The 23,240-nt window shown below is 49.7% G+C and overlaps 9 protein-coding genes across 9 annotated transcripts; 6 read left to right on the top strand and 3 right to left on the bottom strand.

Annotated features, from left to right (window-relative positions):
• The first annotated feature begins 193 nt into the window (after positions 1–193).
• Positions 194–1,857, top strand: K444DRAFT_617546 (glycoside hydrolase family 93 protein). Its single transcript, XM_024881151.1, has one exon. The coding sequence runs from the start codon at positions 327–329 to the stop codon at positions 1,377–1,379; it is 1,053 nt and encodes a 350-aa protein (XP_024732006.1). The 5' UTR covers positions 194–326; the 3' UTR covers positions 1,380–1,857.
• Positions 1,858–4,780: 2,923 nt separating this feature from the next.
• On the top strand, positions 4,781–5,233 carry K444DRAFT_633956 (uncharacterized protein; the record flags this gene model as incomplete). The annotated part of the gene is made up of 1 exon (XM_024883677.1): positions 4,781–5,233. One exon carries the CDS (start codon positions 4,781–4,783, stop codon positions 5,231–5,233), a length of 453 nt encoding a protein of 150 aa, XP_024732005.1.
• A 203-nt stretch (positions 5,234–5,436) lies between these two features.
• Positions 5,437–7,186, bottom strand: K444DRAFT_645887 (cytochrome P450 monooxygenase; the record flags this gene model as incomplete). Its single annotated transcript, XM_024885144.1, has 5 exons — positions 5,437–6,243; positions 6,311–6,462; positions 6,511–6,555; positions 6,608–7,017; positions 7,062–7,186. 5 exons carry the CDS (start codon positions 7,184–7,186, stop codon positions 5,437–5,439), a joined length of 1,539 nt encoding a protein of 512 aa, XP_024732004.1.
• A 292-nt stretch (positions 7,187–7,478) lies between these two features.
• K444DRAFT_538209 (Ribonuclease/ribotoxin) lies at positions 7,479–8,037 on the bottom strand (the record flags this gene model as incomplete). Its single annotated transcript, XM_024875521.1, has 2 exons — positions 7,479–7,846; positions 7,902–8,037. Coding segments are annotated over 2 exons (504 nt in total), but the record flags the coding sequence as incomplete, so codon positions are not given.
• A 1,328-nt stretch (positions 8,038–9,365) lies between these two features.
• K444DRAFT_645886 (glycoside hydrolase family 16 protein) lies at positions 9,366–10,657 on the top strand (the record flags this gene model as incomplete). The annotated part of the gene is made up of 5 exons (XM_024885143.1): positions 9,366–9,479; positions 9,527–9,780; positions 9,838–10,264; positions 10,342–10,479; positions 10,625–10,657. The coding sequence occupies 5 exons, from the start codon at positions 9,366–9,368 to the stop codon at positions 10,655–10,657; spliced, it is 966 nt and encodes a 321-aa protein (XP_024732002.1).
• An 816-nt stretch (positions 10,658–11,473) lies between these two features.
• On the top strand, positions 11,474–11,905 carry K444DRAFT_485849 (uncharacterized protein; the record flags this gene model as incomplete). The annotated part of the gene is made up of 1 exon (XM_024873105.1): positions 11,474–11,905. A coding segment is annotated over one exon (432 nt), but the record flags the coding sequence as incomplete, so codon positions are not given.
• A 391-nt stretch (positions 11,906–12,296) lies between these two features.
• On the top strand, positions 12,297–13,048 carry K444DRAFT_633953 (uncharacterized protein; the record flags this gene model as incomplete). The annotated part of the gene is made up of 2 exons (XM_024883676.1): positions 12,297–12,621; positions 12,786–13,048. The coding sequence occupies 2 exons, from the start codon at positions 12,297–12,299 to the stop codon at positions 13,046–13,048; spliced, it is 588 nt and encodes a 195-aa protein (XP_024732000.1).
• A 6,423-nt stretch (positions 13,049–19,471) lies between these two features.
• Positions 19,472–20,006, bottom strand: K444DRAFT_97208 (uncharacterized protein). Its single transcript, XM_024888845.1, has one exon. The coding sequence runs from the start codon at positions 19,861–19,863 to the stop codon at positions 19,513–19,515; it is 351 nt and encodes a 116-aa protein (XP_024731999.1). The 5' UTR covers positions 19,864–20,006; the 3' UTR covers positions 19,472–19,512.
• Positions 20,007–22,287: 2,281 nt separating this feature from the next.
• Positions 22,288–22,846, top strand: K444DRAFT_97187 (uncharacterized protein). Its single transcript, XM_024888843.1, has one exon. It carries the CDS (start codon positions 22,392–22,394, stop codon positions 22,821–22,823), a length of 432 nt encoding a protein of 143 aa, XP_024731998.1. The 5' UTR covers positions 22,288–22,391; the 3' UTR covers positions 22,824–22,846.
• Positions 22,847–23,240: the final 394 nt, after the last annotated feature.

Here is a 23,240-nt window from a genome sequence, read left to right as displayed (position 1 = left end):
TGTTCTGTGGGATGATGTAATTGCGCACACTTCGCTCATCGCTTCCGCTTCCGCTTTTGGTTCTCAGGACATTCAGGAAAGCGCGGTCTATGACAGCTTAAGAGATTTTTAGCATCAACGCCTATTATGAATTGAGAGATCGATCAGGGGATGCCTTCCCTTTTCAATCAAAGTGTTTCTGCCTTAATCATCCGTCGAAACCGGTACCCGAATCGCGCTCAGCATCCGCGAAACCCACATATGCTCATTTTACTATATCAGCAAACTTTTCTCCATGCTTTGTCAAATCGAGCCGACGGAAGAGTTGCCAGATATTTATTCGCACCATGGCGATCGTGCGAAAAATTGTACTGGGTGTGATCCTTACAGTCACTGCGCTCCTCTTCCGGCGAACGCCTGGTGATAAAGCTGATTTCATCCGCTCCATCAATGCAAAGTTCTTAGCACAGCAAGCCGAAAACCAACCTCTCGCATCACCCGCCAGCACCCCTCCACCTAAAATAAAGGCGTCTTATCTCAACTCAACAGCAAACAAAGTGGCGGTACCAACGCTCGTTGGCGGTCCAGTCTCTATATATCCACCTCCAGGGAAGCAAACGTACCCCCGCGCTATCAAGTTACGATCCGGTGTTCTACTTTCAGCTTCAACAATATTCAGTCCACAGCACTCCATCTCTCTTTCCGTCTCCCTAGACTCCGGCGCCTCGTGGAATCCATACGGCACAGTGGTGACCACCCCCACTCCTGACATCCAGCTTAACAATGCCTTCCTCCTTGAACTTCCATCCGGCCGCCTCCTCTGCGCATTCCGAGCTCACACCCAAGCCCTCTCAGCTGTCGGCGTTGAAGAAAAACCCGGTGGCCAGAATGAAGGCTACATATATTACCGTCTTATGATCTTCTACAGTGACGATGCCGGTGAGACATGGCAGCATCTTAGCACGCCAGTTCAAGAACCTGGACCCTCCAACGGCAATTGGGAACCTTTCTTGCGTCTCTCAAACTCGGGGGTTTTGCAGTTCTACTATTCGAGGGAACTTGGTGGGCGAGATCAAGATAACCTCATGCGAGTCTCCCATGACGAAGGTCTCTCATGGAGCGATCCTCAGATCATTTCGGGGCTTGAAATGGAGACACGAGATGGCATGATGGGCATCCAGGAAATTTCGCTAGGAAGTGGGAATTTGATGGCGGTTTTTGAGAGCGTCGAGGAGAAGGGAGACGGAATCGTTTTTGAGGGTAGATTTGGAATCTGGAGTGTGATGTCAAGAGATGATGGTATCACTTGGGACAACAGGAGGCTGATCTACGAGCCACATACATGGGACGCCCAATCTGGTGGGTTTATCAGTGAGTTGTACCACGCTCCCTTTCACTGACCTTGTGTTCCATTCCATACCCTTGGTCAGTTCAATCTTGTGGTCAACAACAGTTTGTTGACTTCTATGTAACAGAGCGAAACGCCGGAGCACCGCAGATTGCTTTGGTGGGGGAAATGCTAGTGATCAGCTTCATGACTGATGAGGAGAAGTTAGAGGGAATGTGGCATCAGAATGCCTACGTGAAAATCATCACCAGTTCAGATAAGGGTGTGACTTGGGGCAATAGGCTTCTGGTTGCGGAACAACCTGCCGCTTGGGCGGGACTGCTGGCGCTTAATGAGACCAATTTCTTGGTCCTTTGTGATCATGAAGATCGCAGTGAGGCACAGCATGTAGCTCTCGTCTAGAGCATCTGCGTAGACACGGACTTAGAATCTACTACGTAGCAACGTTTCACAAGGTCAATTTTGGCAATAGTCTGCATTATTTATCGAGTACTGTCGTCCATTATCATGACGATATTCCAGAAAATCAACATCAAAATGAAATGCTGTCAGTGCTCTGCCCCTCTTCTCGTTGGATGATAAAACGGTGCACCCCGGCGATGAAAAATAGTTTCATCAACCAGGGTTGGATATAATAGTGCTACAAAAATGTCTCAAAATTATCAGATGTTTTTGAGAGTCAAAAAGAAGGAGAACGAGGTAACTTATTCATGAGTCATAAATATGAATCTTCCATCAACATTTTTTAGGATGCCATGGTGTCGAAACCCTCTTGCCAGCTCTTGACGTCTGGGAATCGACGAGAGATTGACTTCTGTGTAGCTCAGATTACTTTACTGTCCTTTAGAGCAGATTTGAGTTGAAATTATCTGATTCATCTTTTGTCAGGACGGACCTGTATTAATGCCAAGCGGATGAAGAGGCGATTGTTTAGATTACTAACTCCAATGTTCACCCTTCACCTAGATCATTAGAGCTGAGAGCTCACTGAATTGCTCGAATTTGATTTAGGGGAAACCATGAAATCTTACTGGCGTTGTTGGTGGAGACTAGATGGGGCTTTTTACCCCGGTGGTAAATCCTGTGGTCAACATAGAAAGAAGCCCACCGTTGGACTTACATGGTCAATAATTTCATGCCAGGGCGGCATTGTCTCCATTTGCAACTTCCTCCTCTGTTCTCGCTTCATCCACTCAGTGTCGAGCATTTCGATTTTCCGCTAGAGATTTTGCTCTTCTTGGAACTTGAGCCGTCGTTGTTCTACCCTCGGCCGTACGATATTCTCGTGCTATGGGCTTCTTGAGGGCTCGTTGTTGTTTAGATCGGCGCGTTTCAGCTCTTGGCAGTACTTCACCCGTTCTTCCTCCGTAGCTTCTCTGTGTCGAGTTCTTTCATTTTCTGTTGAACATTTTGCTCTGCCTTGGTTCGACGGATTTGCAAATTTCTATGCCTTTGCTCTTGTTGTTTCTTGATCCGCAATGCAACCAGATCTTCTTAAAGTTTGAGTCGCCGTTGCTCGATCCTTGGCTATACGATCTTCTCATCTTCCGGATCTTGTGCTGTGGTGTTTTGTCTGAAAGGGGCCATGTATGGCTATCGCGTGCTTGCGTGATGATAGAAGTGTGGAGAGAAAAGACTGTTGTAAAGAAGTAGTGATAAAAGGCGGGCGGGGTAGATGAGAAAGGAGAATTTATAGACGGACCCGAGATCGCCAAAGTTCCCAGAGCTGTGGCAAATTGATTCAATCACCGAAACCAGGTCATCATAAGATGAATACATCAGTTGATATGGAACATTAGGGTTCAATGAAGTACGGCCAGCTTGGCCATCGAAATGAGCCCCTCACAAGCCGTGAATGTGTTAGTCGGTGCTGAAGAGTGGACGTTTAGAAGGAACAAAAATTTTTTTCGTGCTTATTGAGTCAGGCCTGTTCACCCATTGGATATACAAATTGCTTGAGGCGGGGGCATCAGACCCAAATGACAGCTTGAACGCAAAACTTATCTATAAGAACACGATTTTCTCTTGCCCATCTCTTCCTACTGCCAAAACACTTTATCACCAAACTTCCAACAACACTGAACAAATACTTCAATACCATCAACCAAAACATCGATCAGGTCGAAAAGCTAGCAACTCAACATGGTTTCAAATTCTCAACAAGATGCATCGAAAGGAGAACAACCAGCACTCGCAAATTCAGCAGCGGATGATAGCCCAGGAGCCCAAGCGCTGCAGATGCTGCTTGCTGAACTGGGAAAGGCAGTAGAGAAAGAGCAGGAGGCTCTCGAACTTTTCTAGCTTTGAAAAAGAACGTCGAGCGTAAATAAGAAGTTTTGGAGGTGTTTTTCAAAAAGAGTGGGGCCACAGCGGCAATGAAAAGCAATAAGTATCCGATTTGGCAAAACACTCTCTTGGAGGTACCACCCTCTTTTGTCCAAAGAAGACGCAGTGCGCGTCACTTGCCCGCTTGGTCTCAGGTATGTTTTTGCCAGTGGGCCTCTGTATTCCGAAGGCGTTTCCAACCAGACGCTTTGTTGGAAACCCAAACTCCCATACAGCTGAGTTCCGATGAAACCCACTTTGCAGGAGGCAGGCCCGGCGGCAGTGATTGTGAACAGCGAACTCCCGTACACATCAATCCTCCGGCCAGCCTTGAATTATGCAGAAGCAATCTACCTAAAGATGCTGTATCTTAAGTCTGCAACAGACTTTTATAGCATCAGAGCGAGTTTGATTCCTCGATAATGCGATTGGATATTTGCTTCCGTAGTGTTGAGGATACTAGATACCGTTTCGCATGCGATCCCATCTTTGGAATATCTCACCCGAAAAGATTAAATGATCGCGATAGCAACGATAATTGAAATCCTTTGGAAGGATCCTCTGCCAAGGTGGCGAATCCAGGGCGCTTGCCACTCAACCCAATTCCACGACCGGAACCATCCAAAATAGCAAAATCCAACCCCAACTCACATCTGAAACAACATACAACTCAAGATACGGAGGTTTATCAATCCTCCTGCATAAGAAGGTCGAAGGGTCGCATACGGAAGTAGGGTTAATTCCAGGCTTAAGTCAGCAAACACAGGTCCGCAGCCTACCAACCCCACAAAACTGCAAGGCTGTGCCTGTGCCTGTGCCTGTCAACGCCACAATCAGGGATAGAGCTGCATCTCTGCCTCGCCGCAGCAGTCATCGTCGGTCTGAGCTTCTATTTTCGTATCGCTCCTTTTGACCCGAGACGAGACTTACTGTACTGTACTGTACTGTAAGCTGAGTACTCTGCTCTCGTAAGGCGGATGGGATGCATATAAGGACACCATGTTCCAATCGTCCGCTTTCATAGATTCCCGTGCTGCTGTATGTACGCTTTCAATTTATCTATGACTCCCAGTACATTGAAACTCTCCATCGATACCATCGAAACAATTAATTCATAAATCAGTAAACATGAACAACGTCTACACCTACGATGAAAAGGCGGCCTACGACGAACGGTACCGCTTTCGCCACACCAAAACCACCTCCTACTCATCCAATTCCTCCACCTCCTCCTCAAACTCCTGCAACGACGAGAAATGCGACGATTGCAATACCAATAATAGCCGTCCACATTCCTACCCCGCGGTGCCACGTCTACATGGAGAGAGGAGAGTGCGGTTCATGGTCGAGAAGCCGTTGCCCCCTGGGTGGGTGACTAATTGGAATTGGGAAGTTGCGCAGAAGCGGGGGAAGAGTGGAGCTGGGTTTGGTGGAAGGGAGGCAAAAGATAAGAAGAGGGCGAGGAGGGAGAGGGAGGATGCCTGGTGGGCGAATGGGGGGCAAGGACTTGTGCCTTATGACAGTGATGACGAGGAGGATGGTTATGATGAGGCTGCGGAGAAAGAGAAGGAGGAGTCATGAGCAATGAGACGATCAATGGGTAACTTGGTAAATGGATACATAGCTTTATGACTGGCGTTTAAGGTGGGAAAATATGGTTGGGAAAGTTAGAAGGGGTTCCGGAGTTGTGGTATACCCAACAGTTACGAAGTAATCAGCCATTAAAACGTAGAGGAACACTGGGGGCTTCATGAATCATTGCCACAGGCACTTGCCAAACACTCTCAAGAGAAAGCCAACGCCCTGATCCCTTTACTTCCTTTCTGCGGAATCGGCAAGAAAGCATCGCTCTCAATCTCCACGTCCCTCACACCAGTCTCAAACAATTCGAAGATACCAATGTCATCCACTCCCCTGACCTCTCTACTTCCCCACTGTCTCCAGATCGCACTCAGCCCCAAATACAGCTCCGCATGCGCCAGATTAATCCCCAAACACTGTCTGCTTCCCGCGTTGAAACCGACCAGGTATTTACCGATTGCCTTGTCCTTGCCATCCAGCCATCTTTCTGGTGAGAATTTCTTGGAGTCCGGGAAGATGCTTTCGTTATGGTGGATTTGAACGCTTGTCATGCCCACTGGTGTTCCTGCCGGGATTGTATATTGCTTCTTCTCGGTAGTGAAAATGATAGGATTATCGGGATCAATGCGAGCCAAGCGGCTGCTTACGCCGTAGGTAAGTCGAAACCCTTCTTTCATCACAGCGTTCAGATATGGCAAATTTTCAAGAACCGGTAAAGGGATGGTGCCGATCATATCTAGGCTTGGAATTGCAGCTGTGAGTTCGTCTTTGAGCTTACGAAGAGTTTCGGGTTGCCGGAGAAGCCAGAACATAGTGAGCTCTAGGACCCAGGATGTAGTTATTGTACCAGCCATTGTGAGAACGTGAGCATCGTCAGAGAGACGGATGTCCCGTTTTTCGTGCTCTGGAAGCTTGCTGTCGAGGATTGAGACGAAGATTGTGGGGTGGTTATGGTCCTTGTATGCTTCGTTGCGTCCCGCTCGAATAAGTTTTATTTGTTCGAAGACATCCTACGTTTGTGTTAGCAATGGCTGCAGTTTGAGAAGCAGGAGGGGCACTTGCTCTTTTCTGGGCAACAAAGGTGGCCATTGCGGGGTGGATCAATTCAGTAATCCACATCGGGAGAGCTTGCAGAAGGTTATTCGCCCAAGGCGCATGCCTCATGAAATTTCCTGCGGTTGATCCAAAAAATGAGGCATCTCGGTAGGAGGGGTCGAAGTCTTCTGCTTCTAGGAAAGAATCAGGGTTTTGCATATAGAGAGGTGATTCTGACTTACCAAGGCGCTTGTCGCATCGTCCAAAGCAATACATCATCACAATGTCTGTTTCGTAAGTCTTCAAGGTCATTCTCAACCATTCTGAGATCTCACGCACTATTGGTGTAAGCAGCAAAGGCCCAACTCGCCATGAAAACCTTACCGTTATCCCTGAACTCCCTGATTCTTTTCAACAGTAAATCAAGCTGTTCCTGGATCCCAGGCTGCAGCCTCCTCGCACTTGCCATGCTAAAGAAAGTACTCAAAGCCGCTCTCCTCATCTTGTGCAAGTCATGTTGCGGAGTTGCAAACACACTTTTATCTAAGCCAAACGACTTTGTAAAATAATCGTATTTGTCTCGCCTATGCCCTGATGCAGAAGAAGCATAAAGCGTATCGTGAAAATCGGGGTCTGAGATGTGCAACTCCCAGGGCGAGATGCGAATTATGGGTCCATATTCCTTGTGTAATTCAATGATCTTGAAGGTGTATTGTCCGCCGAGATAGAGGTCATAATATGCTTCATATCTGGAAGGATCAGGTGGGATTCTGGGAGGGAAGAGAGGACGCACAGTCTTGTCAGAGCTGCTAGCTTTGGGCCAGGAATATGAGCAATTGGGCTCATGTATAGACGATAAATAGCACCGAAAATCGTATACGCAAATATAGCAAAGAAGGCTAGGAGAATCAACCCCATCCTGAATATCCAACGCTGGAGGTTGAATGTTCTTGGGATGGGCTGAACAGCGAGATATGAGAAAGGGAAACCTCCGGAGGAGATAAGAAGCGGGATGCAAAGAAGGGTGAGGTGAGGGTGTGGCCTTCTGCAGGACTGACAGGCGGCGGGACGGCTCCCCATTGGCCCCCACATTGTTGGTGTCACCTCAATGGGGCGTCCCGTAGCTTTGCGGAATTTCTATTGGCGGCGTCCCGTGTGCCCTTTCCCGTTGCCAGTTGTTCGTGCTCATAAGAAGGGAAACCTAGAGGTCTTATGATTGATACTGGTCAGACGAATTCGGCTGCAGGGAAACGTAAGGCCTCCCCTGCAGATCAATCCTGTCCAATAACTGTCTCCCAGGGCCCGGCTCTCTGCCTCTACCTTTGGTCTTCTCGGTATCCCACGTTCCCTTCCCACTCGTGTTGACAGTATCGTCTTTGCACTCAGCGAACCCATTCTTCGTGCTACCGTCATGGGTGATCACTGCGCAGAAGACTGCGGAGCTGTAGTCGGTTGAGATGGAGTCGATTACGACGCGATCTGCTCCTGGCGACTCGTTGTCATTGTACACACCGAATTCGAGGATCGGGAACTCGAGGTACGGCTTCTTGGCGTATTGGAACGAGAACTTTTCGTAGTCTGGGAAGGAGTTAGACTGTACGAGATTGGTTTTAGACCAGACGGGAGCAAATACCGCTGTAGACATGCGGATACTTATCACGACCCAGAGTCTGTCCTTGAGATGCGAGGCTCAATGCTTGTGTGCACGCAGCATTGATAGCGGCACGGTCGTACTCGGTTTTGTTGTCGCAGTTGCAGCCTTCTGGCTCGTAGTCTTAAAAGTTGTTCAGGGCCTACTATTGAGTAATTTTCTCCCTTAAAGGAACTTACAAATTGTAGCCATGTTCCCCTTTGGAGTCTATAAGCTGATGTCTGGAGCTTCGATCACTTGAATTGTTGTAGAGGAAGTGAAAATGAGGATAGTGAAGTGCTCTTTGTAGGAACCTTCATCTTGAACAAGCAAGCTGAGGACCGGCAGCTGACGTAGGCAGATCACCGCAATGCATTGGATCCCCCACAACTGCACGAAGAGGTTGCTGTGGTTGGTTGTGTGTCTGGGAGGTGGAAATAAGCTTCTGACGACGGGTGCGCTATCCAGCCCGAGGTGGAAATGTTGGTCAGTGAGAACGAATGACTACGAGCTTCTGAGACACGGTTCAGCTGAGAGCATCCTTAGCAAAGCAAAGCGGGAGAGAAAAAGAACAATTCTAACTTGCAGCTACTTTCTGAAGCTGAAGGCTTGAAAATATACTCCGAGAGTCTTGGCAGGTAGGGAACCTAAAGGCACGTGACCGGGCTTGCTCGGTCCCGCAATCCCTGTTAATCCCGGAATCCCCGGCTTTCTTGGCTTCTCTTTATTTCAACTTCACTTGATCAAAGAAGTACCTTAAACACACAATCGCGTCCTCTACTTGAATTATCGGTGCTTTCCTCGTTATCGGGTATCCATTGGCCCTTTCTTCTCACCCAGGCTCCTTGAGGACCTTGTCCAAAAAATTTTACCCTTGCTACCATATGCGGCTTCCTTTGCAACATAGGGCCTGCGATGACGGTTTTGACAGGAGAGGAAGTCATTTTCTTTGTCACTGACACTAATTGCAAGCGGAACCTTGCCCAAATTAGTTAATTTGAGGTGGCGGAGACCAAGCTTCTGGTGCTGAGCTGCTCACATTTGCTGTGATATATTTTATGATCAGCGATCACTTTCATGGATTGTGTTTATGCATACCACAATGAAAGATTATCCAACAGACATGGGATTGATGGGTCTTGACAGAGCTTTCATGTTAGTGAACGCATATAATACTGAGTGTTCGAGTTCTTATCGTTAATCTTTCAACCTGAAACATCCTTCGAGTTGATGTATGGGGCTCTCATTGAGATTTAAGTAATTTCCTTCGCCTCTTCACCTAAATATGAAATCCGCTTGCGTCATCAACACACCATCGCGCGCATTCACAACTAATTTAGTAAATTTTCATGTCAGGGAAATTTAGGCTCGAGGATCCAGGAATAAAACAACCGTTCGTCTCAATGGAGACCGGGAATTTGCCCCCATCCTCTCTTTCCAACACCGCCAGACCAAATAACCATCATCATGGTTTCCCGAATCATTTGCGCCTTACTTGTCCTGTTCTTGTGTGTACATGGATACAAGCTGGTCCACAACTATGACCACACGAACTGGTACGAGAGCTTTATCTTTGAGACAGTAAGGGTTCCATCCTATCCGGGCTCTCCGCCTCTAACAATGTATAGCTGCCAGACCCAACCCATGGCTTCGTTGAGTATGTCTCTCTGGCTGACGCACAGGCACTTGGTATGACGAAGATTATTGGAAATCAAGTCTACATGAGCGTTGATACGACTTACAATGTCCAACCTCCTACAGCTGCTTTCGGAGGCGGCCGCAAGAGCATCTGGCTCGAGTCTAAGGATGAATTCTTGCATGGTCTTCTGATCGGAGACTTTGCACATGTGCCAGGAAGTGACTGTGGCACATGGCCCGGCTTGTAAGTTGGCCCAATCACTAAATGACTATTGAATATACTAACAACGCTTTACTTCAGTTGGACAATTCGCAATAACCCTGGCCCGTATGGTGAGATCGATATCTACGAGGGCTTCAACGACATCGAGCAAGTCTATATGACCTTGCATACGGACGGAGATTGCACCTTCAACCCACCAGCCAACGCTCAGTCGGGTGTATCCAATAATGATAACTTTGATTGCCAACTTAATAATCCCGTCGGCTGCAGTGTGAAAGGATCCGTTGGGAGCTACGGTTCGTCTTTCAACGCTCAGGGTGGAGGCGTGTTTGCTATGGCATGGACCAGCACCTTTATCAGAATTTACTTCTTTTCGAGAAATGCCATTCCAGCAGATATCATCGCTGGCAAGCCGGATCCGAGTAAATGGGGAATCCCTGCTGCGGATTTCGATAGTCAGTACGGCGGCTGTGACATTGATGCGAACTTCCCTCCACAGACAATCGTGAGTATAGATCCTGTGTGGCATCCGCTCAATTGAGTAAGGGAGCTGGCGAAAGACTCGGGCTAATTTTTCAACAGTATTTTGATACTACGTTCTGCGGAGCAAACGCAGGCGGAAAGTCCTGGACTGACTGGTCCGATTGCTCAGCCAAGACTGGCTACTCAACTTGTGAAGACTATGTTGCGAATGTTCCGCATGCGTTCGATGACGCATACGTAAGTCTACTTTCACACACTCTCCATTTCACCGCTGACTTTACCTCCATCCATGCATTTCAAGCGCGTGCGAAAAGGGCCTCGTCATTTTATTTTTGCGTAGAACGTATTTGACGGACGTAAGTGCTGACTTGGCTTGGTGTAGTGGCTTGTCAACTCGGTGAAGGTCTATCAGTGATGGAGATAGATCTTCGTTTTAGTTACTCATCGGACTTATTAGCGCCCCCATTTCGTCTCGATGGGCTATCGTTCAGCCGTGGCGTCAACCATCTGACATATATTTTGATTGCAGCTTTTCTCGGCTGCAGAAGGCTTTCTTTTGGATGCTGGCCCTCCTCTGGTGCATGGCGTGTGGACAGGGTGGACACAACGTAACGTGGATTCTCACACGCAAGAGCTGACGTCTTCAGACGGATTTTAGAAAACGATTTGTTTTTCGCGAGATTCACCTCCCATTCTACTGTTTGTGCTTTTGTGTGATGCTAATCTATTCTATCCATCATATCGAGCTTCCTGGATTTTTGTTCATTTGACGTTGGAATTGACTATTTCGGCACCGCAGAGTGAGACCCAAAAGTTTAATTAACATAAAGTTTCAGCCGCTTCAGCTTGCCAAAATTGCCCAGGATTTCGCATGGGAGGGATTCCCTTGAGTTGGCCTTTGCAGCTATTGACGCGTGGTCAGGTTACACCGCATCGTATTTTTCTAATCGCCCACCAAACCCCTGGATGTTCAGTTGGTGTGTGCGCCTCGGTTTCGACCAAACGGGGAAGTGCCATCAGTCAATAAATCCTTCGAGATCCAAGAAATATAAAACAACATGGAATGCTCTGAGACTTGGCAGAATGAATACGATCAGACGAAGAGCAAGAAAGCCAAAGGTCAAAACGGGCTGTGTCACTTTCAAGCAGGTCCCCCTTTCCTTCCTTTCTGCCTAAACATGCTTGATATACGCCCTATGCCATGCCATATGATTAACACTCTCTTGGAAATAAACTGCGAAGAGTGAAATGCGATGAGGGAAAGCCCTTTTGTCTCCAATGCTCAACCACAGGAAGAAAGTGCGATGGCTATACTCACGATTCAAGTCGGGCTTGTCAAATACCACTCCCAATCCCTGAGTCGATCGGCTCACATACCATCATCTTCGACATTCAAGGAGACGGGCAAGAGCGACGAAGCTTCAGTTTTCCGCGCTTCAAAACTGCTCTTGAGATAGCCGGATACTTTCCCTCCTATTTCTGGGAGACACTGATCCTCCAAGCAAGCCATGCAAATCCTGTCATCTTACATGTTGTCATCGCGTTGGGGTCTCTTCATGAGGTCTACCAGGCAACGAACCCGGGATTACCAGAGAGCACGGAACTAACCAAAAAGCGCGAATTTGCCATTGAGCAAAGCAATAAAGCCATGAGCCTCCTTCGATCACACTTCCCTACTGGAGCACCCTGTTCAAGAGAGATAGTGCTAATTGCCTGTCTACTATTCATATGCCTCGAGACATTTCAAGGAAACCACAAGTCGGCATTGACACATCTAGACAGCGGGTTGAAAGTCTTGCAATCGTGGCTACGAGATGAAGAGCCAAATTTCTACAAGGAGATGACGGTAATGAGGTCGAGCCGGACCTTCGTCGAGAGAAGCTTGATTCCTTCTTTGCTCGACTCGATATCCAAGCGTCAACTCATATTGTGAGCAGATCACTTCACTGCGATTTGGTGTTGAAGAATCTTGACGTCTCGGAAGCCCAAGAAATACCAGAGTCATTCTCTACCGTGTATGAAGCAAGGGATAGCTTTCTAGGACTGGCTACTACATGTCCAATCTCCAACAAGTGGCTCACGGCTGCTACGACCCCGCGCGGGAAGGCAGCCCATACAAATGTCCAGAGGGTCTCTTCATGATGTTCCTGACAGCACGAGAGCAAAATCGAGAACAGTTAGATGTGTGGCTTGAGAAACTCAACAATCTTCTGAAGTTGTCCAGCTCAAACACCAGTATGCGAGAACTACGGGCTAGCATACTCCTCAAAGTGCATTATTTGTTCGTAGCGATAATGCTCGGAGCTTCTGGAGCCAACGACGAGATGAAGTTCGATAACTTCACTGCTGAATTTGGACAGATGCTCAAGCTTGCAGAAAGTATTTTTGTCCCCCAACTCCAACGGAATAATCGGGTCAGAAGCCATCCTATGTGTTTGATGCGAATGTGATCCCACCTCTGTACATGAACGCTACTCGCTGCCGTGATCCTCACCTCTGGAGAAAAGAACTCGATCTTCTATGGAGCTTGAAGAGAAGGGAAGGAATATGGGATTCAAACGTTGCGGCTGCGATTGGGAAATGGGTTATGGAGAAGGAAGCAGAGGGACTGGGGAATATTGATGGCCCTCAGTCGGTACCTATTGAGAAGCGGATAACTCTATTTGGAAAAGGGACTGTGTGTGGAGAGCGGAAGGTGTTAGTGAAATATCGCCAGGGACCTGCGATTCCAGGAGATGTGGATACTGAGGAGGAGTATCTGACGTGGTCAAATGAGAATGGGCTCCAGCAAGGGCTTCGAGAGTAAGAGATGGATTTCTCAGTATGTCTCAACCGAAATACGTCTTAAAAAAAACCTTCGATATCTTCTCCTTTGAATACTGGTAAAGAGATTTCAACTGATAGGAAGGCTAGGACGAACTGTTGAGAAGGATATCAATGGCAACGCGCAGTAGCGAAATTTTTGCTTACAACGACAACATATCAATCTCAAGCGAGGACGGAGGGTGAGACCGCTCATGTGTCAACTATTAATCGAATAATGGCCATCACTCAAGTGCCCGGGCGGTTAGGCTACAGGGAGGCCTCTAGTATGAGCAAATGCAAATGGCAAATTCACCAAACAGAAGATGCCAATCCCAACTCCCAACTGAGGAGCGTTATCATACAGTAGAAACAAGCCTTGTCATCGTTCTAGAACCAGAAGACGCGAGAAGCACTGTTCCGATAAGAAAACTCTCTCCGATATTGAGTGTTGGATTGGAGATTTATTGACAATAGCAGCTGGCCCTTCAAGTCAAGGACTTGAGGACATATATATACATAGTAGCGTGGAACTAATAAACTCTAGCTTGAGTGACGGGTAGGAATTGAGAAATTGGTATAGTGACGAATAGTAACGTCACTTCAATATTGAGCAATGAGCATTCGAAGCCAGGAGGTGGCTCGAAAACAGGAAGTACTGCAGCTTCCCTTTCACATGCTGTCATGGAGTATGATCCATTTCTTTGGCCAATGAAAATTGATTTCGGCCCTCCCACTCTCAAATGCTCGATCTGATCTTGACCTCTTGAAAGCAGAGATCTTGGAGCATCAAGCTCTGGTCGTGGCTAAGGTTGTTCGTCAATGGCAAGAATTGGATTGAGGGATTGAGTTGGAGGATTGAGACTTCTTCCTGTTGTTGTTGCAGACCCAAGTGCGCGCCTGCTAGTCTTTCTTTCATTGACATGAATCGGCAACCATTTCCTGAGGGATTGGCATGCTTTTCGTCAGTTGTTTGGATGGAAGGGGTTCGATACTCCTTGATCTAGACCTAAGAGTCTCATTAGTTGCAATCTAATAGTAATACTTGAAATCGAGGTAACCTTCGAAGCCTACTTCTCCTCTCTCAAGCAAGGGATGGGAACCCAATAACTTGTGAATGTGATATGTGAAGTTGTAAACACGTGAACGAAACTGAAGTTTGTTGACCCGCGAAAATCCGAAGCCAATGTAATACAAAAGCACTTCCACCACCTGGAGCTCCGTTCCACAGCCACCTCACCCCGTAGCACAACCTCGAAATCCCCCATTTCTCCGTTCATTCCACGACAGCTTGACAGCACTGCTGAAACACCCCATCTCCACCTTTACATGTTTACTTGCGTATATGCAAGAGTAACATCGCACAAGGATGGCCACATGACACATCACCTCATCTGATCTCACGCATGCGCGCCCCTGTACAGGATGTCGTGCTCCCCCGTCATCTCTTCTATTTCCAAAAACAGGTTCTTGCATTCTTTGGATGACGATAGGGGTGCGGAAGCGAAGCTCCCCTTTTTGCAACCGAGCCGAATGTACATTAACCGCGGTACCAAGATGCGAAATCGCGGGGTGCAGAGAGGAGGCTGTACAACCTTTCTTAATTGACGAAAGGATGTATAGGGGATGTAGTTTGCAGCATACCTCCCTCCTCCTCCTGTAGGCTGTGTTCCTAACCTTACGCTGGCGATGAGAATAGGGGTGGAACCACTTCTCAACCTACAAACGCAATCAATCGGACGCTTCCTCGCGGGGTAAGCCCCCCCCCCCCCCCCCGTCTTTCCCTCGAACCCCCTAAACGATCCCTTCCATCAAGCCAACCAACCCCCCTTTACGCGTACGTACGGTCCGTCCAGACGGCTGTCTCGCATGGCGCAATCATCCTTCCATTCCACCACCCACTCCCCTTCAGTCCTCCCTTAACGTTCTGCAACCGCACTTTCTCGTTCACTCTGCCTCTCCCCTCCCCTCCTCCCTCCACATCGTCCGCATCCACAACTGTCATCCCAAGCCCCGCCAACCTCCACAATGTGTCCCTGTGAGACGACTTCCCCGCAAATACCTTTCGATGGCGGAGCGCGGAGTCGATGCTCTGCATCCCTTTCTGCTCCACCTTCTTGGCGAGCACCTCACATTGGCTTCAATGACAGAGGAAGCTCCACTCTGGAAGAAGAGTCAGCCCTCTGCTGAATAATTATCAAATCTGGAGTGCTGTTGCGCTGGATGCGCGGATCGCCAAAATGTTGGGGAAGGCGATGTCTCGGATTCTCGACAGGGGGGTTGCTTTGGCATGTGAAAATCTCCCCAGGGGTTCACCCACCCCTCCCCGCCAACCCCCTCCCCTCATATCTCCGTAGGAATGTTACCCGATCAACAACTCCCAGAATGGAAGGACTAAAGGGGCAATAATAGATTGAAAGGTATAGGGTACGGAGGCTGTACAACACACCTCACATTTTGACACTTCCCAAGAACAGGGGGAGAGATATGGTAACTCCCTTTTGGTACAAGGGAAGCAAAAGAGGCCGGTCAACGGCCCGACGCAAAGCGCCATCGGTATCAGTTCGTGTAACCTCACCGTCAGTGGTATCTGTCTGCCCGCCGGCCAAGCAATCATCCAATAGCCACTTTTATTTCGTGGTTAATATATCCTCTAGATTGAGTGACATGCTGGCCAAGTACTCGACCCCTCGGCACAGCTGCACAGCACAGCTAGAATAGCTCCACCTACCTACATCTAGGAGCTTGGCATGCATGCAGGCTTGCAGCCTCAGCTCGGAAGCGTACTGTACTGTAGCACCCAGGGTTGCATCCATCAAAAAGAGGCAATCCGGGGATCTGCAGCTTGACATCGCCTTTAGCAGAGGGCGCTTCGAGAAGCTCTGCAGTTTGCGGCCGACCTGCCCTACCTGAAGACTCCACTCGTCGGAATTCTGGGCCGTAAGGTAAATATGAATACGGGGAGAAATTGGGTGGAATGGAGGCAAATGTAACGTCGAAGAGGAAAATTTGTGGAGCTTTCTCATGCAAGCAATATCTTAAAGAGCAAAGGTGGACATGTGGCAAGGCAGATCCACCTGTGGCGCTCAACAAACTTCAGCTTTGCCTTTTCCCTCCCCTTCACTTCGGAGGATTATTCTCGCGAGTTTAAGGTAGGGTATGATTCAGTGGGAGGAAGGGGTCCCGCAGGCGGGCACTATTTTAGCACTCCCTTCGCGGAGCGGGTAAGGGACTTACTTAGTCCTGAAGCAGAATCCTTTTCCGACCGTGGTGTGTTTTGGGGTCTAGATCTTCGGGGAGGTCGCTTGTTAGGTTGTATGTGGGTGAAAAATCTAAATTCTTTAAATTCTTCGAGGTTTAATGCACGGAAGGTGTTGTGAACTGTGGGTCTTTGTTGTACCGTAGTGGAGTGAAGTGGAGATGGTTTGAGAGAGCGGAGCACTGGAGATATTGCGGGAGTGGAGAAATTTTTATTTGGTGGCAACTGTGTGTGGCGAAGATTTCAGCGAAGTCGGAAGAGAACGAGGGAGCGGTGAGGAGATAGGGAGCATGTATTTCAAAGTTGGTTATCTAAGTGAGTGAGGAAGCTGAGGGAGAGATAAGGATTTGAAGTTTGTAGATAGGTGCAGGAGAAGAGAAAATGAAGGTATTGATAGTGGACTGATTTCTAGATTGGGAAATTTCCTTCGTGCATGTTGTCGGGGCAATCCTCGTGATGTCGGTACATGCCGCCGGTCAAAGATCTTGGATTGAATCTCGGAGGATTCGAACTATGTGGCTGAGGCCTTGAAGAGAAGGATTGAAAAGGAGGTGTGGCGTAATAATGAGAGCAGCCTTTCTCCTCGGAGTCTCCCTCTGACTCGAGAAACTTCAATCTCACTGCATACACTCTGCACGGCGTCTGCACTCCTTCTTCTGACAAAGCTACTGTACGTGCATGTCGTGTAATGCTGCACCCCTCATTTATGATTTAAGTGTGCGTAGCACGCAGCGGATTAGGGAATAACGTGTTTGTGGTGCGCCATGATAGAGGGGCAAAAGAGGGGCAAGCTCGAAGGTATCGTGACTTTGTCTGACTTGACGTAGAACGATATCTGGAAAAGTTTATTTGTACTGCCAAGGCTGTGCGAGGCTTTCACGAACCTGCGATTAATCTCTTCGCTTTGTCCCTCCAACACTTAGTGATCGTCCTTCTCTGAAATTGATCGTTCCACATGAAATCGAGGGAAAAGATTGAGAGAAATCGATGCTGTAATTTTGCCTCCATCGTACGCTGCTTGTCCGCTATCTGAGGAAAGAGATGGCGAGGAAATCGCGAGGCAACAACAGTCGAGCCTTCTCCGCAATGCCAAGTCCTTACCAACCATCTGCGCACGTCCTCGTATGCTGCACTGGCATTAACACGAACAGTACCTGGGAACGAGTATCTCACGCAATTGAAGTCTGCCTTCGCATCCTTCTTGCAGACATCCTCCGACATGATGCCGGTTTCCGAGACGCCGAGCGCGGTTGCTGAATTAATTAACCTGTAGTCCTGTACAGTAAGAGAGGCTGTGACTGTCTGCAGGGACTTCCCTAACCAGTCAGCCTCGCCGTCTGTCTCATCCGCTGCCATCCACCAGATCCAAACAGATAGATTAAAGCCAAGGCCGATGCTGCTTCGCAATCAAGCCGAACCTTGAGAGAGGCATGTGCAGCCATTGTGCATCTGCAGGGTCCTCTCTTATCTCGACCACCCCTTGTTCTAACTTCCCAAAGAGGCAATCACCAGATCATGGTCTGACATGTCATCTTTATTGCGACTTCTGCCATCATTGAGTTTTAATGCTGGATGTCGCTGGCGCCATGCTAGCTTGTGCGTCTGGTGACTTGTGAACTCAAAAGCGCGCATTGCGAGCCGTTATGGAGTGGTTGAGGAGCTTGAGTGTGAGTGGCTCCACTGACGCCACCCAGTGCTTCTGGACCGTGCTGATGAACCTTGTCGGAGCTGGGCGAAACTTTCGCTCAAGGCTCAAGCACCACGACGGGACGTCAATTTGGGTTGAAACTCGGGATGGGATGTTTATTAATAATGAGAACTGCAAGAACGGCAGTGAGCGGAAGGAAGAGCGATAGGAGAAAACGAGGAGGAAAATTTCGACAGGAGAAAATTATGAGCCGCGCGCCTGGCTTGATAGTGGCGTTGAAGAGTTTTGTCAGACGGGGAGTGATTTGTAGCTTTGCCGCAATTCTATTTCGGGGTTGGCCGGTTGACGTGAGAATTGAGTTTGTTGATCCGCTCAGCACAAGTAGGTACGGAGTACGAAGGTACAGTCCGTAGGTAAACTCTCCCCTCTAAATAAAACGTAGCGTGACAAGGCTTGCACGGCCGTTCTGACGTATACCGTATCCCGGTGGCGCTACGTTTTATTTGAGGGGAGGGAGGAGGAGGGGTGTGCGGAGGTAGTGGACTTGTCAACAATCCACTCCCGTCGGCTTCTGCTGCGAGCTGCGATTTAATAGCCGTGCAGCTCTCCAAATTTGCCTTTCTTCGGAAAACCGACGCGGAGGGGTACCGGTACATGCTCGTTGTACAAGTACCTCCGTACGGCATCTTCAGGTGCTCTCGAGCCGAGAACGGCGCCGACGTGGCCGCGGCGCCGTGGGCCAACCGCTTGCCCCGCAACCAAAAGATCCAAGCATCTGCACCTAAAATAGTGAGCCACTCTCAGCAGCACGCTGAAGGCCCAGACGCCTGGAGATGCAGCAGAGCGATGCAACGCGCGCACCCATCCCGCTTTCCGTGTCGTCCACTTCGAGTGAAGGATCTGTGCTTAGTCGGGTGCTTAGTTGAGTGCTTACTTGAGCGCATGTGCGAAGAAGGTTAGAAAAGGGGTTGCTCGCGAGGGTTCGGACCCTGATTGACATCTCTGGACATGGTTCCGGTGATCGCTCCATATTGTTTCTCAACTCTCGGCGGAACAGGACCTGTTGAAGCTATTGATGCAAAGGCGTTCTGCGGATGGGATTTGGAAGAATCGCATGGCTGTGTTTCGTGCGGCAGCGATGAGTACGATGTCGTCATAAAATTCTCGTCGTTCGGTTGGGTGACCAGTGGGGACTGGATGCTTCGTGGGGAGCAGTGCAGCTGGTGTGTACGACTGGAGGTGCAGCTCAGCAGCTGTGACCGGCCGTCTTGCGAAGATGGGGAAATTCCAGATGGAGGGATGGGCTTTGGGGCATCGGTGGAGACACCCCCGGAGACTTTGCTCCAGCTTCATCCTATCCCACGGAGTTGGTGGTGTAAAAGGTCAAGAGCCTTAGAGCCCCTTTGGGAAAGTTTCAAACTTGGTCTTGAAAATCTATGTTAGTCATGGCTGCTGTGGCTGGAGGGCCAAATCGTCCCTGCAAAACTCGGCGCCTGTGGCGCTACTCAGCGTGGTGGGATGTCGTGGGCCAAAATGTCAGACATGTTGATCTTGATCAGTCTCAGATATCGCCAAGCGCAGACCACCTGCTCCTCCGTACTACTGAAGCGCAAAGCGTTCGTAAGAAAAATACTACTGTACAGTAGTAGCATCTGGACATGGGAGCGGCCAGAAGTCTCAGACATCCCTGCATGCTCAACCGTCTCTGAGTCTCTGTCCTGCACGATGAGGCGCTCCAGATCCTTCGATTTCCCAGGCGCTGCATGCTGCAAATTTGGTGATTGGGTGGAGCGAGCATGGCCGCGTCGAAATGCGATGGGTGATGATTAGGATGCCTTGCTTTCGCACATGTTGGCGTCAAGCAAGCGAGCGACAGGGGAGAACTGGGCCCCCTCCCCTCCCAGGGGCCCATGAAGAAAGGAGCACGGATAGCGAGTTGGATGGAGCTGAGAAGTGGGCACCTTCACCAGCTTGGTCCTTCACCAGCTTGGGGCTTTTTGCTGAGTCAAGCTTGGGATGCTTGGTGTGCTTTGGGAAAGCGTGATGAGCGTGAGCGTGAGCATCATGCGAGATGAAACGGGAGGCGCTGGTTGGGTGGAGCTTGTTGCTGAAGACGTCGTGAAGTTGAGGCACACACCTTCACCGCCATCTTGATATGTTTCCGGGAGAGAACTCTCTCAGCAGGAGTTTGGAGTTTGATGATCGTCTTACGGCAGGACAAGTACGACTCCTCCGAGGAGAAGTCGGTGCCGTCAATTGATCTATTGATGCAGAAACGAGACTGCGGGGTACAGAAAGCATTCGCTGCACCATTCCCACTGAGAAGTGTGCAGCCACACAGCAGATCGAGGCTGAAGTCGATTTTTCAATGTAACTTGGATTGACGAAACAAAAGTCCCTGTGCATTCCCTGTCGCACGCGCAAGATATCACGAGGTTTCATGACGGCTGTTCCAAGTCGGGTTATTCTGCCTTGGAAGAGGAAATGGCCAGTTGCAGCGATGAGGTCATCGACAGATTTCTGCTTCCAACGCACGAAAAAGCAACGAATGTGATTTCATACCATCTTCTGAAATGAGTTGATGGAGTGTTGTAGCTGGCGGTCGCGGTCAGAGGGCCAGGCTGATTCCGTTCCGGTCCGCGCAGGTGGATCAGGAACGAGTTCCTGGAACCGGAAGATACTCGTCGATCACCAAGCTTTGGCCAGATGCAAATGTCACTTTTCGCCCATCGTGGTTGTATGTGATCTGTCATTTCACGATGTTTTTAAAGTGGAGAGGCGGGATGGCTGGGCGCCGCCGCCGCTGCCCAGTCCTGGAGCTTTGCCGAGACCCACGAGCTTCTCCCCTGTCGTTGTTTGGCTGGATGCTACCTGCCTGCACCTGAGGCTCCCGAGTCCCGACACAGCTCCGGAGTTTTCGGATTGTTTGGAGAGGGGGTGTGTGGATGATCACAAAAGCGTTAACCATGACGACTGCGGTATATTGAAGTGGTGATAAGAAAGTGATCCCATGATCATGAGTTTGAATCGACGTGGGGAGCTGCAACTGGGAGGAGGAAGAGGGGCAGTGCGGGACGGGAGACTCTCCCTGCCCCTCTATCAAAAGATGGGTGAGTTGTCGAAGCCATCGAGGGCATCGTACTGCGGTGTAGCTTGACATTGCCATGATAGCCGCTCATCAGAAAAAGGCGGTGGATGCCGAGAGCTTGATAGCCGGATCCCATTGTGTGCCACCATCCAACTCGCCTTGAGATGTGACTGGGAGAGGCCTCCAGGTAATACCAATGCCTGCCCCCACCGACCGTTCATCCAACCGATATCCGGTTTCTGCACCTCTTAATGGTGTTTGGCCAAGCACGGGGCAGCGACGCGAATTCAAATGACCGTCTTACGACTGCACTGAGAAGTCGACATGCACAATGGGGGGCATAAGTTGGGGAAGGTGTCGGCTGCGTTACTCTGATTTGATATCGAGATCGAGTCCTTCGGCTTCGAGAAGCAGGCGAGGCAGCAGGCACGCCATCGGTAAAGCAATAGAAATAGAAAGCTGGAAGAATAAACGAATGTTACACTCCCCGCAGCCCTGCCCTGCAACCACAACAGTTTTGCCTTCAGACAGGCCACTCAGCGACGATCCCCCTCCCTCGTTGGCCAATGGAAAGATGCAGCCCAGAAGAGGCGGCTTAGGATTTCCGATCAGACCATGGCATGTCCCGAAGGTACCGAAAGTTCATGCCGACTTTCCTCGACACGTCCGTGGGATAGATAGGGAAGGAGAGGCAAAGATGGGGGCCATCAAAAGCTTCAAGTTGATCTGGACTGATGATTGTCAAGGAGGGTCTCTTATCCAGTGATTAATGTTGTGTTAAGCTGCGGTACCGCTATGACTGATCACGAGAAGACAGCCACACCTTGACAGGGTGCCACAACCTTATCAATTGGTGACAGGAAGAGATATCGACGACTCCAAGGAACGTATTAATAATGAACTCCATGAGCTGGCAGAAGCACGAAGTACCGGTGCGTTCTTCGGACCTTGTTGTGCCTGCCTATCATCCTCAACAACTGCTGATCGGCCCCAACGGCGACTGGTTTGTACTCTATACTTCCAAAAATGGATGTACCCGGACTTTGGGAATGAAGTGCAGAAGTTCGTATGCGGTCTGCAGCATTCAAACATCTGCCCGACGCGGTGCTTCATGTTTATCAGCCGCCGTACCATAACCACCATGGCGTTTCCATGAACTGATCGACACCTCCCTTTAGGAGACGCACGAGTACTTGCTGGCTAAGTACTGTACGAACGGGAGCACTGAAGAAGCTGGCTGCAGATGACCCTGCAGGAGGATATACAACGTATTTCGTGTCTGCTCCTCCTTATCAAGCTGTGTGTGCGTGGTTGGCCGCCGCGGGTTCAGCAGTCAGTAGTCACTCAATGCGATGCCGACCGATCCATGGGGCCAGGCTGCCAGCCCTTGCCCTTGCCTTTCTTTGCCGTTGACTTTGGCCCCCGGCGCATTGCAGGCACTCGAGACATCCCAGCCGCTGCCCATGCAACGTCCAGCATCCATGCATCCATGCATGGCCGATAGCTCAAGTGCGTGGTGGCGTTGCTTGGCGTCAGACCCCGGGCCGGGACACTGGCCACTCGCGCCAACTTTTCTTGCGGCGGGAAGCGAATCAAAACAACCCAGCCCTGCTTCCCACCAAGAAAAATCCAAATCCGCTGAGGCCGATTTCAACGCCCCAAAACATCGTGATATCGCCCATCGCTCCAGCCCCAGCCCCAGCCCGCTGCAACGCAGAGGATGGCAGGACGGAGGGGACCCTGGAGACATCGTCTGTAGATCTGTGAATAGCTGCAGACTGTAAATTGGACTTGGGCCCTAGCCGCAGCCCGTGTGGAGAGTTCAGAGCTCAACGGCGGCAGACGGCACTCGTCCGTCCCGCAACAACTCGCCAGATCTCCGCGCGATCACCAGAGTTTGGCTGGACCAGCAGAGAGAAAGGTTGAACAACCGGAGACCAGGGCCCGCAGCTCGCAGCCAGACGGACTGCAAGCTGGACCCGCAAGACGTTGGCAGTGGCAGATCGAGCAGTGCATCGAACGAAAGACTCGTACCACCGCTCACGCCAAATCCGCGCTATCATCCAACATCCTGGACCCGCACTATCCCCCATCCTACCCTCTTGCCGTCCTTAATTCCTCTCCTCCTTCATCCTCTTCCTCCACACATCTAGGCCTGAGCCAGCCTTCACGACTTTTATTTATTTTGAGGCTTCAATTGT

This window comes from Hyaloscypha bicolor, assembly GCF_002865645.1.
Source record: "Hyaloscypha bicolor E unplaced genomic scaffold K444scaffold_126, whole genome shotgun sequence".
NCBI classification, from domain to species: Eukaryota; Fungi; Ascomycota; class Leotiomycetes; order Helotiales; family Hyaloscyphaceae; genus Hyaloscypha; species Hyaloscypha bicolor.
The sequence above is the reverse complement of the archived record's forward strand: the minus strand, read 5'-3'. Positions and strand labels throughout refer to the sequence as shown.